The sequence below is a fragment of the Gorilla gorilla genome, chromosome 4 (genome assembly GCF_029281585.2).
Source record: "Gorilla gorilla gorilla isolate KB3781 chromosome 4, NHGRI_mGorGor1-v2.1_pri, whole genome shotgun sequence".
Classification (NCBI taxonomy): Eukaryota; Metazoa; Chordata; class Mammalia; order Primates; family Hominidae; genus Gorilla; species Gorilla gorilla.
In genome coordinates, this window is record NC_073228.2 from 9708630 (window position 1) to 9726340 (window position 17711).

The 17711-nt window shown below is 54.4% G+C and overlaps 1 protein-coding gene and 1 long non-coding RNA gene across 11 annotated transcripts in view; one reads left to right on the forward strand and one right to left on the reverse strand.

Moving 5' to 3' along the window:
- Positions 1-7396: 7396 nt before the first annotated feature.
- On the reverse strand, positions 7397-11578 carry LOC109026792 (uncharacterized). Its single transcript, XR_002005823.2, has 3 exons — positions 11388-11578; positions 10817-10925; positions 7397-10414 (listed from the first exon to the last, which is right to left on the reverse strand). It is a non-coding gene; the product is annotated as an uncharacterized lncRNA (long non-coding RNA).
- The window catches only part of CSNK1D (casein kinase 1 delta), a 35510-nt gene continuing 29377 nt past the window's right edge, over positions 11579-17711 (forward strand). For 7 of the 10 annotated variants that reach the window (XR_008680370.2, XR_008680372.2, XR_008680371.2 and 4 more), the window contains exon 1: positions 11598-12005. Coding sequence is in view for 7 of the 10 variants with exons in the window: in XM_055389354.2 (XP_055245329.1) it covers positions 11930-12005 (76 nt within the window). In the remaining 3 variants the exon portion in view is untranslated. Of the gene's footprint in view, positions 12006-17711 lie in introns of all 10 variants that reach the window. The other 3 variants (XM_055389355.2, XM_031011640.3, XM_031011638.3) reach the window with 3 other exon arrangements.

Below are 17711 nucleotides of genomic sequence, written 5' to 3' on the forward strand. Positions count from 1 at the left end.
CTTTTTAATCCTAAACAAAGTAGGTGAAATCAATTATATTCCATCTAATGCTTTTCTATGCCTGAGTTAGAGTTCTTCTGTAGCATATTGGCGGAACAAATTGCACTGATATTGTCTGATATTAAACTAGAGAAACTCAGACTATGAGGTCCAGTTAGCCAACATTTTATTTCAAATTTTTTCTTTTTTCTTTTTTCTTTTTCTTTTTTTTTTAGAGAGAGGAGCTCACTCTGTCACCCAGGCTGGAGTACAGTGGCACGATCATGGCTCAGTGCAGCCTCAAACTCCTGGGCTCAAGTGATGTTCCTGAAATCAGCAACTCAAGTAGCTGGGACTGCAGGTGCACGCCACCACGTTGGCTAATTTTTTTATTTTTTCATGGTGACAAAGTCTCACTATGTTTTGCCCGGGCTTAATTTTTAATTTTTTTTTTTTGTTTTAAGTAGAGACAGGGTCTCACCATGTGTCCCAGGCTAGTCTTGAACTCCTGGGCTCAAGTGATCCCCGCCCTTTCAGCCTGCCAAAGTGCTGGGATTACAGGCATGCGCCACTTCACCTGGCCCCTAATATTTTATTTCATATTTTTTGCACCTAAAATCCGGAGTGAAATGGGCCTCTCATGTTCTGCTTTTGTCTGTTCTTGTTGGTTTGGAGTTGCTATCGTCCTAGCCTTATAAAGTGGGCTGGACACATCCCACTCTTTTGACTTTCTGGAACATTTTGTCCAAGACAGGAATCAACTGGCCCCGGGAAGCTGAGTGGAACTCACTCAAACAGCAGCCTAGGCCCCGTGCTGGAGGAGGGGAGGGCCCCAACACACACTTTTAATCTATTCAGTTTTTTGCCTTTGTTTTGTTTTGTTTTTCTCATTTTATAGTTTTCTAGGAATTTAGCAACTTCATGTCGGTTTTCAATGTTATTGGTTTGTAAGTGTTTCCAATTCTATTATTTAAAACTCTGCAGTCCCTTCCTTTCTTGTGTTTTGTTTGTGCTGTCTTGCGTTTTCCTTTCTTCATTCCTGCAGGGTGCTTTCACGGGGTCATTCCTCCCATGCCCCAGCTTTTGGGGGTTTTTTTTTGTTTTTTGAGACAGAGTCTCGCTCTGTTGCCCAGGCTGGAGTGCAGTGGCACAATCTCGGCTCACTGCAACCTCTGCCTCCCGGGTTCAAGCGATTCTCCTGCCTCATCCTCCCGAGTAGCTGGGACTACAGGCCCAGCTAATTTTTGTATTTATTTATTTATTTGTTTATTTATTTATTTTTGAGATGGAGTTTCGCTCTTTTTGCCTAGGCTGGAGTGCAATGGCACAATCTTGGCTCACCACAATCTCCACCCCCACCCCCACCCCTGTTCAAGTGATTCTCCTGCCTCAGCCTCCCGAGTAGCTGGGATTACAGGCCTGCATCACCATGCCTGGCTAATTTTGTATTTTTAGTACAGACGGGGTTTCTCCATGTTGGCCAGGCTGGTCTCGAACTCCTGACCTCACGTGATCCACCTGCCTCGGCCTCATAAAGTGCTGGGATTACAGGCGTGAGCCACCACGCCCGGTCCAGTTTTTGGGTTTTTAATCCTCATTCTTCCCTCTCCCTCCCCCACTGCTTTCTGCCTTTTTTTTTTTTTTTTTTTTTTTGAGACGGAGTCTTGCTCTGTCGCCCAGGCTGGAGTGCAGTGGCATGATCTCGGCTCACTGCAACCTCCGCCTCCCAGGTTCACGCCATTCTCCTGCCTCAGCCTCCTGAGTAGCTGAGACTACAGGTACCTGCCACCACGCCCAGATAATTTTTTGTATTTTTAGTAGAGATGGAGTTTCACCATGTTAGCCAGGATGGTCTCGATCTCCTGACCTCGTGATCTGCCCGCCTCAGCCTTTCAAAGTGCTGGGATTACAGGCGCGAGCCACCACGCCCGGCCTGCTTTCTGCCTTTTTAATTTTTTCCTCTTTGTTCCTTTGGGTCTGCTCTGACTTGAGTTGCCTGCCTTGAGTGGATGCTTCAATGCTGCGTTAGAGCAGACAGAGCTGGTCTGGAGTCAGCTGCCTTCAATGCCTCCCTGTTCCTCGACGTCATCACAACTCTAACAGTTGTGCAGCTGTCCCTCCTTGAGCATTCCGCATCCTGCATCCCGCACTGTGCTGGGCCCTCACAGCAGCTCCTCCACCCGCCCCCAACTTCCAAGCATGTGCTCAGAGCTCTGTTTCAGAGGTCCCAAATCTTGCCTTAATTTGACCCAGAATGCCCTCAGCTTGCTCCAGCCCCAGGGACATACCTCCCAGTGGCCTCCCCAGGGAACATGCTTGGGACTGGCCAGGGCTACCCCGTGTTACCTGGTCACTCAGCCTGACCTCTAGAGCTCTGCCAGCTAAGTTGGGTAGGATGTCCTGCCTGGAGGAGGCGGCAGAGAAAGGAGGTGGCCTGGGTGGACACCCTGGGGAGGAGGTGCTAGGGAAGTTCCCATGGCTGCCGATTCACTGGGTGGCCCCTGCAGAGGCCGTGCTCACTTGGGGCAGGTGGGAGGCCTCAGCGGCTGATGACTCATGCCCAGTCACCCCGCAAAGCTGTGAGATGCAGAGAAGAGGGATGTCGAGGGCATCTGGGCACAGACGCTCCCCAGCCGGCTGGGATGATGCCTGGGGCGCTGAAGAGCACGCAGGCTGGGCCTCTCTGCTGGCTCTGTGCCAGCCACGAGAGAGAAACGAGACTTCTGGGAGCTGGGGACAGGCATGACTCTTCCAGTTTTGCCCTGACCAGCCAGCAGCCAGGACTCATTGGTGGGAGGGGAATGGGGGGCAGCAGCCCCAGCCCTGATGGGGACCCCTCCAACTTCCTGCAGGCTGGGCCAGGGCCGCATCCACTGCACTCCTGTGGGCATCACCCCACCACCTGCCCACACCTCCAGTGGCAGAGGCTGCCGAGGAATAGCTCTCTGCGACCTGGGTGAGGCAGGTACCGCCCGGGCACCAGGCCTCACTCCTCCCCTGGCTCTGGAGGAAAGGACACCATCCTGCTGGGAGCGGCTGTCCCAAGTCGCAAATGAGGGCAGTGGCAAGGACGCATCGTTCCTCCTGCATGGAGTGCTGCCTTCTCGGCCATTGCAGACAGTGTACTGACGGCGCCTTGTGTGCCCAGCCCTGCGCAGGGAGGGTGGAACAGGGAACAGGGACTTCAGTCACTGCCGGTCACCCTGGAGAAGCTGACTAGGGGATACACGATTTGCCCAGGGCTGCCAAGCTAAGGATGGGCCCCAGGGCTGAGGGAGGGTGCTCCTGAGCCAGGGATGCAGGGCTGGGCCTGGGAACCCTGGAAAACCTCTGGACACAAAAACTGGGGCAGCACCCAGCCCAGGTGGCCCATCACCTCGTGGGCTAGGTGGCAGAAGGTGTGAGGGTCCAGATACGGGGCAGGTTCCACCCCCAACAGGTGCCCAGCTCAGGACTCAAAATGTCTGATGGGAACCAACTCCATCAGGGGTATGCAGCCCCCTGCTGTGCAATGACCACAGATGTGGGCCACCCTTAGCCCTAACCAGGGCCAGTGCAACCAAACCCTTCTCCCACCTGGCTTTTTCAAGGCTCACACCCTCACCTAACCAGGTAAACCAGCCGTGGCAGGAGCCACGTGCATGGAAAGCTCTCCCTCATAGCCAGCTATTACCCTGGATGCTACCAGGGCACAAATCAGGGCTGGGTCTGGGGCAGGGGGTAGGAGGTCTCCGCCTCAGCCCTACTGACTCATGGCCAGGCCATTCTCTCTGGCGGCAGCCACATCTCCCTGGGGAACGAAATCACCTCTGGTCCAGACCACTGGTCTCCAGCAGCCCTGAGCACTCCGAGTATCACTGAGCACTTGAAATGTGGCTTAGGAGCCTGAGGAACTGCTTTTTACTTTTATTTAATTAATTTAAATAACCACACGTGGTTGGTGGCTGCCGCATTGCACAGGGCACCTCTAGGGCAACCTCATTACAGTCCCAGCCTTCGTGGTGGCCTCGTCTGTGCCTGGGTTAAGTCATGGGAGGTGGGACATGAACTCACTTCCGTTCCTTCCTGGCGTGGGCTGGGCATTGCTCGCCTCTGCCCAATTAGTCACCAGGGCTGGCTAGGAGCCCTGGGAATCTGAAGGGCTGATTTCCTCAGCTCTACCTGTGCACCTGTCTAACCCGAGCCCTGGGTGATCCCAGCACTTCCTGGAGTTACCCTTGGCCAGCAGGTGGGTGAGAGGTTTGCCCAACACACACACGCACACACATGCATGCATGCACACACGTGAACACATGTGCACATGGACACCCATGCACACATGCACATGGACACACATGCACGCACATGTGCACACACAGCACACACGGGCACATATGCACACATACGGACACAGGCACATGTTCACACGGACACACATGCACACACAGACACATACACAGACATGGGCACACATGAACACACGCACATACACGGGCACACATGCACACGTGCACACACGTACACTTGTATGCACACGCACATACATGCACACACGCAGGAACACATATTGCCTCTAGCTCCTGGAATACCACCCCCAAGTCCCACCTGGGAACCTCCACGCTGGCATCCTTCATCGGGCTGAGGTCCCCTCCCCCTGGAAGCTGCTGGAAGCTGCAAACTGCAGCCCCCCTTGTGCAGCTGTCAGTGGCCTTCACCTGTGCAGGGCTGGCTCTTCCACCTTCATCACCCCCAGGCTCAGGGGCGGGGTGACATTGATGCCTTCAGGAAGCTGCAAGTGGTTCCTGCGGGGAGGGCAGGAGGTGAGGACCTCTAACCCAGCAAGGAAGTTGGCTCTGGACTCAGGGCTGCCTGGTGGGTTTTGGTGGTTGTTTTTGTTTCTGGGTTTTGTTTTGGTTTATTATTTTTTTTTGAGACAGAGTCTCGCTCTGCACTCTGTCGCCCAGGCTGGAGTGCAGTGGCGTGAACTCAGCTCAATGCAACCTCCGCCTCCCAGGTTCAAGGAATTTTCCTGCCTCTGCCTCCCAAGTAGCTGGGATTACAGGCATGAGCCACTGTGCCCAGCCTCTTGTTTTGTTGTTTTTGAGACAGGGTCTTGCTCTGGCCCAGGTTGGAGTGCAGTGATGCAATCTCAGCTCACTGAAGCCTCAAACTCCAGGGCTCAAGCAATCCTCCCACTTCAGCCTCCAGAGTAGCTAGAAGCACACGCACGCGCCACCACGCTGGGCTAAGTTTTGTATTCTTTGTAGAGATGGGGTTTCGCCATATTGCCCAGGCTGGTCTCAAACTCCTGTAGTCAGGCCATCCTTCTGCCTCAGACTCCTGAGTAGCTTGAACTACAGGCGTGAGCCACCACACCTGGCTAATTTTTAATTTTTTTGTAGAGACAAGGTCTCACTAGTTGCCTAGGTTGGGTTTTTTTTAAATTTAGTTTAATTAATTAATTTTTTTGAGACGGAGTCTCACTCTGTCGCCCAGGCTGGAGTGCAGTGGCGCCATCTCGGCTCACTGCAAGCTCCGCCTCCCGTGTTCACGCCATTCTCCTGCCTCAGCCTCCCGAGTAGCTGGAACTACAGGCGCCCGCCGCCACGCCCGGCTAATTTCTTTTCGTATTTTTAGTAGAGACGGGGTTTCACCGTGTTAACCAGGATGGTCTCGATCTCCTGACCTTGTGATCCGCCCGCCTCAGCCTCCCAAAGTGCTGCAATGACAGGCGTGAGCTACCACACCCGGCCTCATTCTTTTTTATGACTGAATAATATTTAATTATATGGATATAGCACAATTTGTTCATCTGTTCATCAATTACAGGCATCCTGATGATGATAAATAGTGCAACTGTGAACATTTGTGTACAAGTTTCCGTGTGGATAGATGTTTTCAATTCTCCTGGGGCAGAGCCTGGGCGTGGAATTGCTGGGTATGTGGTAAGTCTATGTTTAAGCTTTTGAGGAACTGTCAGACTGTTTCAAAAGTGACTGCGCCATTTTACAGTCCCATCAGCAAAGCACACAGATTCCGGCTCAGGGCTGCCTTTAGGCAAGATGGTGCCTGGGCAGGATTTGAACTATAAAACACCTCTCTGGCTGCGGTGGGGACAGTGGCCTTGAAGGGAGCGAGAGTAGTCTTCACGTTGCGGGAGGTCAGCCGGGAAGTACATGGCTCAGATACCAAGTGGGGGCCGGGAAGCACGTGGCTCAGATACCAAGTGGGGGCCGGGTGCGAGTCCCAGGAGGTCAGCCGGAGAGCACGTGGGTCAGACATGAAGTGGAGGGCTGGGCACACCAGGGCCCCATGGGAAAGGCAGGTGTTCCTGCTCCCCCAGTGTCCTCCTGGCTCCCTGGGAAGTCCCTGTGTGTTTTCATTCCTTAACTGTGCTTATCAGGTGGTCTTTGTTCCAAAGTCATTCGCAAACAAGACACCAACAGTTTCCTACCACGTGGCTCTACTCCTCACACTCTCCACCCGACAAGATGAAATCTGTAGAAGACATTGATCTCCCTTTCTCCCCTCTTCCCACTTTTTTTTTTTTTTTGAGTTTTGCCATCTGTGTAGTTCCTTGTAAAAAAAAAAAATTTTTTTTTTTTGAAGACAAGGTCTTGCTAAGTTGCCCAGGCTGGTCTCAAACTCCTGGGCTCAAGTGATCCTCCTGCCTTTGCCTCCCAAAGTGCTGGGATTACTGGTGTGAGCCACCGTATCCAGCCTTCCTCACTTCTGATGGGAAGATTTCCACTCCTCACTGCTCCCTGCCTCCAGGTTGTAGTGCTAGCCTACGGATGAATTCCTTGCAGCAGCATTTCCTGTCGAAAATCTGTTTAACACTTACTTTCCCCAGTTCCAGAGAGGTGATCATTATTTATTCTCTACCATATGTTAGCATGCATGCAAGTATACACACACACGCATGCTCTGTGCATGCACACACGAACATATGCACGTACACACACGTGCACATATGCAAACATATACGTACATGATGTGCATGCCCATGTAGTGTGTGTGCATAAATGCACAAACACATGCAGACACATGCACACATCCATTTCTAACATGTCCATATACGCACAATACACATGTCTGCATGCCAGTGTGTGCAGGTGCCGACTTACACAGAGTGCTGCTTGACATGGTACCCCTCCCCTTCCCTGCCCTGTCTGAGATCTGGGTTCTGTTTCATTCGTTGTTCACGAGGAGGCCTTCCTGGCCCCTTCCTGGCTGGGCTCAGGGTGTTAGACTCGGAATCCTCCCACACTCACAGACGCCTTTCTTTGCCCTGCCAGGCAGATGGTGTCTGTGCCAGGCATGAGTCCTGGGAGCCGTCTCAGCTGTCTGAAGATGTTTTTCTGCAGCTTCCGGTTACATGTAAGCCGCTATCTCAGTCTGTTCATGCTGCTGTAACAAAACACCATGGACTAGGTACTTATAAACAACAGAAATTTATTTCTCACAATTCTGGGGGCTGGAAAGTCCAAGAAAGTCCAAGATGAAGGTGCTGGCATGTTCAGCGTCTGGTCAGGGCCTGGTGTCTCCTCCCGAGATGACAGCTTGTTACGGCGTCCTCCAGAGGGGAGGAACATGGTGTCCTCACACAGCAGAGAGACAAAAGGGGAAAAGGGACCAAACTCCCTCCATCAAGCCCTTTCACAAGGCACTGAGCCATTCACGAGGGCGGGGCCTCACGATCCAAGCCCCTCTCCAAAGTGCCCCCTCCACTGACGCACTAGGCAGGTCAGGTCTCTAACACACGCTTTTGGGAGGTCACGGGCAGGGGACAGCAGAGCCCCAAGCCAGTCTGATTCTTTCCTTTTGTTGTTGTTGTTGTTTGTTTGTTTTTGAGACACAGTCTCGCTCTTGTTGCCTGGGCTGGAGTGCAGTGGCAGGATCTCTGCTCACTGCAACCTCTGCCTCATGGACTCCAGCAATTCTCTTGCCTGGCCTCCTGGGTAGCTGGGACTACAGGCGCACGTCACTACGCCTGGCTAATGTTTGCATTTTTAGTAGAGACAGGGTTTCACATGCTGGCCAGGCTGTTCTCAAACTCCTGACCTCAGGTGATCCACCCACCTTGGCCTCTCAAAGTGTTGGGATTCCAGGCGTAAACCACCGCGCCCAGCCTGATTCTTTCCCTTTGTTAGCAGATTCTTTCTAAATGGGTATCCGTAAACTTTCCTCTTTCCCTGTTGCTATAGTTTGGGTGTTGGTCCCCTTCAAACCTCAGGTTGAAATCTGAGCCCCAGTGTTGGAGGTGTCTGGGTCATGGGGGCAGATTCCTCACGAACGGTTTGGTGCTGTCCTCTTGGTAATGAGTGAGTTTTCACTCTTACTAGTTCCAGCAAGAGGTGCTTTTAAAAACACCTGCGCGGTGCCTCACGCCTATAATTGCAGCACTTTGGGAGGCCAAGGTGGGCGGATCACGAGGTCAGAAGTTCAAGATCAGCCTGACCAACATGGTGAAACCCCGTCTCTACAAAAATACAAAAATTAGCCGGGCATAGTGGCGCATGCCTCTAATCCCAGCTACTCAGGAGGCTGAGGCAGGAGAATCGCTTGAACCCGGGAGGCGGAGGTTGCAGTGAGCCGGCATTGCGCCACTGTGCTCCAGCCTGGGCAACAGAGCGAGACTCCATCTTAAAAAAAAAAAGGCCCGTACTTCCCTACTCCTCCAGCTCCCTCTTGCACACGGTCTCCACACACTCCGGCTCCCTCTCGCACACTGTCTCCACGCACTCCAGCTGCCCTTTACCTTCTGCCATGAGTGGAGGCAGCGGCAGCAAAGCCCTCACCAGAGGCAGATGCCCGATCTTGAACATTTGAGACCTCAGCATCATGAGCTGTGTTAGGCTGTGGTTGCCTTGCTATAAAGAAATACTTAGGACTGGGCAATTTTAAAAGAAAAGAGGGCCAGGCATGGTAGCTCATGCCTGTGATCCCAGCACTCTGGAAGGCCAAGGTGGATGGATCACTTGAGCTCAGGAGTTTGAGACCAGTCTGGGCAACAGTAAGACCCCAAGTCTACAAAAAATATGAAAAATTAGCCAGGTATGGTGGCGTGTGCCTGTAGTCCCCGCTACTCAGGAGGGTGAGGTGGGAGGATCACCTGAGCCCAGGAGGCAGAGGTTGCAGTGAGCCGAGATCACGCCACTGCACTCCAGCCTGGGCAACAGAGCGAGACCCTGTGTCAAAATAAATAAATAAATAAATAAATAAATAAATAAATAATGAAAAGAGGTTTCCTTGGCTCCTGGTTCTGCAGGCTTTACAGGAGGCATGGTGCTGGCCTCTGCTCAGCTTCTGGGGAGGCCTCTGGAAGCTTCCGATCATGGTGAAAGGCAATGGGGGAGCGGGCACGTCACATGGCCAGAGCAGGAGCGAGCGAGCGAGCGAGTGAGCGAGAGAGAGAGGTGCCCCACACTTTTTAAATAATCAGATCTCAGGAGAACTCACTATCTCAAGGACAGCACCAAGGGGAGGGTGCTAAACATTCCTGAGAAATCCACCCCCCACGACCCAGCCACCTCCAGCCTTGGGGTTTACAATTCAACATGAGGTTTAGTGTGGACAAATATACAAATTACCTCATGATTCTTCATACATTTCCCAGCCTCAGGTATTTCTTGATAGCAACAGTAAAGGAGCTAAGACACTGTGGCGGTTCGGTTGTATCAGGACAGACCCGGGTATGGGCTGGCCCTCATACGTCCTGCCGGGAGCTCTGGGGGCTTTCCAGTCTGCAGGTCGGGACGTCCTTCTACTCTGAGAGATGTCCTAGTATCATCAAACTGCCCCGCAGACCGTGCCTGGAGACTCTGCCTCACACATCTGTTCCCAGCGGTCACCAGCCCCTCATCCCTCCCTCATCACCGCATCTGTGCGTCTCCTCTGTGACAGAGGCTGTTCCTTGGCAATGACTATCCTCAGCTTCAGCCCCCTGCCGACAGTTTTCTAGCTCAGAACCTGGCCATGTCTGCACCTTCCCTGTCTTCTCGGAAGGGGTGCTGTCATTCCCTGGGCTACACACCTGCTTTGTCCTCCTCTCTCTGACCCCAGGGCTCCAGGGCACCACTGTCCTCTTCCTTTGTCAGTTTGTTGTGGCTGGGGCTGGTGGTGGGGGAGCCACAGCAATCAGCCTGCCTCACCTTGCCCAGCCTGCGTGTTCCCAGGGCTCCTGCCATCCCCACTACACCACAGCCCAGTCCGTGTGCACAGGTTATAGAGTCAAGACAAACACACAAAAGCCAGGCAGACGGGCACAGTACCTGCTGCAGCTGCATGAAGCTCGGGGCACTATGGGTGAGAAGAGCTAGAAATGTTGGGGCCATCAGAGCCCAGGAGGACCAGCCGAGGGAGGAGCAGCTGACAGGTGGGCAGGTGCCCCTAGTCAGGGACAGCAGGACTCCCCAGGAAGAAGGATCACAGCCACCCGTGGGAGAGCTGGACTCTGTTCATCAACAGAAAAGCCGTGAGCGATTCCGCCAACAAGGTCAGTTTTACTAGTCTAGCAGCCCCCCACCCCCGGCTTCTATAACTCAGAAACTGGGCAGTTCCGAGTGCCCGTCCCTCATTAGTGACTGATGGTGGTCTGGCCAGCGGCATCTCCTGTCTCCAGGCCCTGCTATGTAATTTCGGGAATGGACGCCCGTCTCCCTGACCTGACCTCCAGCTGTTTGGAGCTGAGGGGTGGAGAGGAAAGACTTGGGGGTGGAGAAAGGCGAGCACCACTGTGGGGCCTGTTGGGGCTGCTTTCCTCTTCTGCAGTGACCTGGACGGGCTGAGGCTGCTGTCTCACTCACGCTGCGGTGCCCACACCACAGCCCTGGTATGCTAATGTGTCAAAACACACCTTCACCTGTTTCACGTTCTTGAGTTTCAGCGAGGATGCGACAGGTCTTGAGACACGTGGACGTCGGACCATGGGGACGGGTTCTTCAAGGTCCCCATGCACCTGCAGCCTGGGGGGGGGGGGCTTGTCTGAAGGGCTTTCTTCCCAGTGATGGGAATCAAAGGCCCCAATCTTTGAAGCTGGCCATCAGCCTGAACGTCCACTCCTTGTTTCCTTTGCAAGGAGGAACATTCAGATCCAACACAGATAAGAATGTTGACTCCGTCTCCAGGCCGCAGGGACTGGAGGGAGGCAGGTGGTCTGGCCTCGTTTTGTGAAAGGTGGTGGCTTTGCCCTCAATCTTCAGGCTGGACATCAGGACCTCCCAGGGCGCGGGCCTGCTCTGTCTCTGGCCTTAGGTGTCAGGAGGTAAGGCCGCAGACGCTGACGTACTGGGATGCCCCAAGCCCGGGAACTGGCAGCCCAGTGAGGGGGTCTCACCTGTGTCCCCTGAGCCTGGCCTGTCACTCTGTCCACGCCTCAGCTACCTGTCCCCTCCTGCAAAGGGCACCGCCTGTCGCGAGGAACTCACCTGGCTTCCTCGACATCTCGGGGGACACACGAAAAGCCCCCGCGAGAGCAGCAGGAGCCTGCACGTGGAAGGGGCTGGCGGCCCGAGGTCCCGGGGTAACAGGAGGGCAGAGGGGCTGGGCACGGCGCAGGGTCGGGAGGAGGCCTGGAGCGCTCGCCCCGCCCGGCCCCGCCCCTGGAGCTCCGCGGCCCCGCCCCGCCGGGTCGCTAGGGGAAGTGACGTCACAGCGCGATGGCGGCGGATCCTCTAGGCAGCTGAAAGGGGATTTAGGCCCGGAAGATCCGAGTCCATCCGCGGCGGGGAGAGGGCAAGCGGGACCGGTAGGGGCCGGAGCAGCGGCGGCGGCGCTCGGACTGTCCCATCCGTCCCGTATTGAGGCGCTGGGAGCGGCGGGGCGACGGGAAAGCGATGGTGAAAGCGGGGCCGTGAGGGGGGCGGAGCCGGGAGCCGGACCCGCAGTAGCGGCGGCAGCGGCGCCGCCTCCCGGAGTTCAGACCCAGGAAGCGGCCGGGAGGGCAGGAGCGAATCGGGCCGCCGCCGCCATGGAGCTGAGAGTCGGGAACAGGTACCGGCTGGGCCGGAAGATCGGCAGCGGCTCCTTCGGAGACATCTATCTCGGTGAGGCCCCGCCGCCCCCGCCCGCCGTTCGAAGACCCGGGCCCTGCGGCTGCCAAGACCAAGCGCGATCGCGGAAGGAAGTGGTGGCCCCCGCGGGGTCTCCGTGCAAGTCCCGGCACCGCCGGGTCGTGGCCAGAACCCAACGGCCACTAGGCTAGCGCGGCCAGGGGTGGGGAGGGCAGTGGGGAGCCGACGTGGGGGAGGGGCAGGACCAGGTCGGGGGAGCAGGGTCTGGAGAGGGGAGGGTTGGGGAAGGAGGGGATAGGGGAGCTGACCCGGAGTGGGGCATAGTCTCTGGGGAGCCGACCTGGGTAGGGGCAGGGTCGTGGGGAGCGGACTCGGGAAGGGCTGGGTGGGGCGTGGGGAGGCGGGCCTGGGGGAGGGGCAGGGCGGGGGTGGGGGCAGCGGGCCGTGGGAGGGGAGGGGGCAGGGCTGGGGCCGCGAAGCGGGCGTCGGCTTCCTCCACGCCTAAGGTCACCGCAGTAAACAAAGGCCACGTTCTTTCTTCCGCAGCCCGGTCCGGGGCTGTCTGGCTGTCCCCTCAGAGGCTGCCCCTGCGTCTTGCATTCGTGGGGGAAAATGTCAGAAAGACCCAAATGCCGTGTGGAGGGGGGGAGTGGCCCGGCTAGGAGTGGGGCTTGCCCTCCCGCTGGGGGTTCTCTGTGAACGGTTCCCCTTGGCCTTGGAGCGGTGACTGAGTGCAAATGAGCAAGGGTTAAGTTTAGGTGAATGTAGAGAAAGTCACACAGGGTTAAGATACTGGCAAAATGAGAGGCAGATGAAGTAGTTGTACTCATGAGGTGTTCTTTAGACTGTAACAGTCTCAAGGTAGATTTCAAAAACAATGGGATTAGAAGGTTTTGGGTTGTGTCATATTTACAATGGAAAAATATGCACGTGAACACAAGTGTGATGAAAGGTTGGCTTAAATCTTCAAGTTTGTAATTTTTTTTTTTTTTCTGAGACGGTGTTTCGCTCTTGTTGCCCAGGTTGGAGTGCAATGGCGCGATCTCGGCTCACCGCAACCTCTGCCTCCCAGGTTCAAGCGATTCTCCTGCCTCAGCCTCCCGAAAAGCTGGGATTACAGGCGTGCGCCACCACGCCTGGCTAATTTTGTATTTTTAGTAGAGACGGGGTTTCTTCATGTTGGTCAGGCTGGTCTCGAACTCCGGACCTCAAGTGATCCGCCCACTTCGGCCTCCCGAAGTGCTGGGAAGCCACCGCGCCCGGCCCAAGTTTGTAATTTTAAAGTAACTTAATTTTCCGCACTTGTTAGTGGGATTGTGCAATTCACGAGTTATTCCAAGACCCCCTGAATTTGAGGATATGTAGCCTGAGGCGGTGTGCCTGCAGAGGGGCTGCTGCAGACCTTTGAGGGGAGCTGTTTTCTGTTCCAGCAGCCCTAGCTTTGGGGTGTGTTTTAACTGGGGCACCTGTCAGCCAGGGTCAGGAATCCCTTGGGATGTCAGTAATGCCTCTGGTCATACCTTTTAGATGAAGCCACATGTGGACAGTCTCCAGTTCTCACACCCTTCCCACTTGTCACCAGAGAGAGGACTCAGGACCCGGTGGGCTGACAGCGTTAGGATGAATCCACACATATGGGTGGCTCATACTTTCGGTGGCTGGTTAACCTGCCAGGTAACCCTGTCACATGCCATATTGTTGCTTTTGAACCTGTACATATGCCTTAGTGGACTGCTGAGTAAGCAGGCTTTAGACATTTGGGTTTGACTATTAAACATTTATACCAGGTGGTCAGCTGGATGTGTTCTTGGCAGTGTTTGGGAAGTCAGAGTGCTTGGTCAATGGAAGTTGTTTGGCTTATTTATAGAACAATAGATTTTGGCGAAAGTTTTAACCCCAGGATCTGAGTTACACTGCAAAGCCAGTCTATTAACCACCTTTAGGCAGGCATCAAAAAGGAGTATTTTGGGCCGGGTGTGGTGGCTCACGCCTGTAATCCCAGCACTTTGGGAAGCTGAGGCGGGCGGATCGCTTGAGGTCAGGAGACCAGCCTGGCCGAAGTGGCGAAACCCCATCTCTACTAAAAATGCAAAAATTGGCCAGGCGTGGTGGTGGCTGCCTGTAATTCCAGCTACTTGGGAGGCTGAGGCACGAGAATTGCTGGAACCTGGGAGGCGGAGGTTGCAGTGAGCCAAGATCACACCACTGCACTCCAGCCTGGGCGATGGAGTGAGACTCTGTCTCAAAAAATAAATAAGAAGTACTTTGAAACTATCTATTCTCTCATCTGAGACCTTGTCAAACAACTTTGTGCTTTCCAAAGATAGATTCAGACAAATTTTGGTGTGGTTGTCACCAAGTAATTCCAGAGGTGGAGGATGGAAGGCTGTCTCCTCACTCGGCGTTCCACCCTCCAGGCCTCACCTCGCACTGGGTATACAGTCATGTTGGATACGGGATTGCGGGCGGCTGTGGCTCTGACACCCTGGGGTTGGAGCCCCCAGACAGCCGTCCCAGACAGCCACCCATCAGGGTACACGTCCAGTTACTTGAGTGGGGTTAGGCACAGCTGATTTTTTTTTTTTTCCCCATCAGCATTGGCTCCTAGCCTGCACTGTGGTCCTTTCAGATGACCCCACGGAGGAAAGGCGAAGTGGTCACGTTAGCCGGAGTAAGGCAGTTTGGAAGAAGCGTGGGTCTGAGCAGAATGGCAGTTAGAGTCAGAGATGGCTGATCTGAAGACTATGAGATGGATCGGTCATCCCCACCATAGTTTTGTTTGGGCAGCCAGTTACACATAAATCGAGGAACTAGGTCTTCATCTTGACCTTTGCGTTTCGTGTATATTCTAGTATGAGTATCGTTAAGACCATTCCTACTGTTGTCACTTTGGTATCCTCCAGGTGGGGTTCACCTTGCTTTGAGCTTGGCTTTTGGGTTTTTGTTTTTCCACTGGGGACTTTCTGTGCTTTCAGATGTTTGAGACCAGGAAGGGGGGAAGGCTGTGCTTCAGTGGAGTGCCTGTGGGCTAGAAGCGTGGTGTGGGCCTGCCTGCCCCGACCCTGCTGTGACAGTTGGAGGGCGGGTGCTCACTGCAGGGCCCCGCCAGGTTGTCGTGTTCCAAAATTGCCCCTTCAAAGGGGGTAGTATTTTGGGGCTATTTCTTGAATGCCCAGGCTTTGGAAAGTGGGACCCCAAAAAGAACAATCTGTCTTCAGTCTGACATTGCCAGATCCGCAAGGCCCTTCAGGAGGGCAGGTTGGGAAGGTGACACAGCCCACACACACCTGTGGGGCGCACACCTTGGCAGCCTGTTGTGTGACCTGGCCCCGGCCCTGTGCCGCCCTCCGCATGCGTGTCCATGTGGTGTGGCCATAAACCAGAAGTTCTTTCACTTATGCTGGCAGAGTACCACTGAAAATAAACTTGATAACATTTGAAAACAGCCAGTGTCCTTAATGTGGACCATGAGTTCCCAGCCCCAGAACCACAGGGGTGTCTGGCGGAAGAGGAGTGTTCAGCTGGGCCAGGCTAGAGGGAGAGGCCTGCTGTGTTCACCCCGCAGGCGGCCCATGCAGAGGGGCAGTGAGAGCCCAGCTGGTCCTGCCTCTGTTCTCGCCTGTAGTGTGTTCCGGAGGTTAGTGGCAGGACTGGATTACCTGGCTGGTGGGCTGGGCAGATGCATCTGTTGGCATCTGTACTTGATCCCATCGCACCGTCAGCTTGTCAGGGCCTCCATTTGTCCACCTGTTACCTGGATGGACTGACTTCATAATGTGCACAAGCATCTTTTGGGAGCTAACTGCTTCATCTCTGAAGCACACGTTTTTGCCCTCACTGACTGATTTCTCAAGAGGCAGTCTGCAGGGTGCCTGGTATGCAGTAGGGCCCCAAGATGCTGACCAGCCGTGAGAGGAGAGCGACCACCTGTTCTTCCTGTAGCTTCTGGGGTCTCCTCACTGCAGTGTTAGGGCTGTAGCCTCTGTTGACCTTGGACTCTGCTTAACTCAAGCATCTGTAATGAGAAGTCGTGGTACTGCTGACCGCTGCCCTGTGAGTTGACCTTTGTCCTGCTGCTCAAGGCGTCTCCCTGTTTTTTTTGTTGACAAGACAATCCTTAATGGGAGCTGCCAGCATCCAGGCTGGTAATTCAGAATTATCCTCCTGTGCCCGGACAGGGCCACACTCTGGTTAGGTTCACTTAATTCACCATCTGCTTTTTTTTTTTTTTTTTTTTTTTTTTTTAAGACAAAGTATCATTCTATCGCCCGGGCTGGGGTGCAGTGGCGCGATCTCAGCTCACTGCAACCCCTGCCTCCTGGGTTCAAGCAGTTCTTCCGCATCAACCTCCTGAGTAGCTGGGGTTAGAGGCTCACACCAGCATGCCTGGCTAATTTTTTTGTATTTATAGTAGAGACGGGGTTTCACCATGTGGGCCAGGCTGGTCTCGAATGCCTGACCTCAGGTGATCTGTCAGCCTCAGCCTCCCAAAGTGCTGGGATTACAGGCGTGAACCACCACACCCGGCCACCATCTGCTTTTGGCTGCTGACCTTGAGGGACGTAATTTTTTTTTGTAGGACTAACATTAACTGATACCCAAACACAGACTGAGGAAAGCCCTGTCTCACAGCAGACCAGGATTGTTGAGCTGCAGGGAAGAGTTGAGTTTGTTTTGTTGACAGAATGTCTTTTGTATAAACAGACAACCCAGACAACCTGGTGATCTGTGTGTCACCAGGTTTTGGTTTGTTTTGAATCTGACACCCAGGGCTCAGGGTCTTTCAAATTCTCATTCCCCTTTTAGTAGTGCTTCTCAGATTCAACCTGTGGTGAAGAACCAGGCTTGTAATTTTCAACCCGTTGCATGCCAAAACTTGTGTATAAGGTCAAAATGCTGCAGCGATGCCAGATTGCTGCCACAGTTACTCAGCGCCTCCGTGCTGCCTTGTGGACTGATGGCAGCTTGAGGATCTGACTTTGAGCAGCATGGCTGGTAGAGTGTGGGGGTGCCCCCGGTGGGCGAGGTGGGACAGGGCTGCAGGCCAGGGGGTCTGAGCAGTGCTCAGCGACCTTGAGGCAGGTGGTGCCCTTGGAATGCACAGACCTTGGTGTTCTGCTGCTTGATGCTTCTGCCCAGCAGGTGACGAGGTCCCTGCTGCAGGCCCCAGAGAGCTGCCATCCTCACATCTGTGTATAGGACCTGCATCCAGCTGCTCCCCTGTAGAGACTCGGGGCGACCTTGGTGTCGGTTCCACAGGAGCGCTGGCTCTGTGTGCTTGCACAGCGAGAGGTCCCAGCCCCATGATAGGGTGTGATTCGTGTTGTGTGCCAGAGCGGCTGGTGATGACTTTTGCCCCACGACAGTGCTGCAGGTGTGACTGGCAGACATTAGCTTTATCAGCTACAGAGAAGTGGAGTGAGAGATGCTAGTCAGCAGACTGTGTGGCCCCAAGCCATCGGCCCCAGGCCATGGGGTCACTGGGCTGCCAGCTGGCAAGGGTGGCGGTGCTGTCCGAGGCTGCACTGCGCCTGCTTGGGGGTGCAGGGAGCTGCTGACATAACTAGTGGGATGAGTCACCCTCCCTCCCGGCTGGCGAGTTGAGTTCAGAGTCCAGGTCCTTAGAGGAACTCAGAGTCGTTTTTCATTTGCACAGTACATTTTTCGATGAAGTCATTTCTCTTGTAATTGGATAGACTGTCCCAGCTGTAGGCAGGAAGAACAAAATTTGTTACCTCG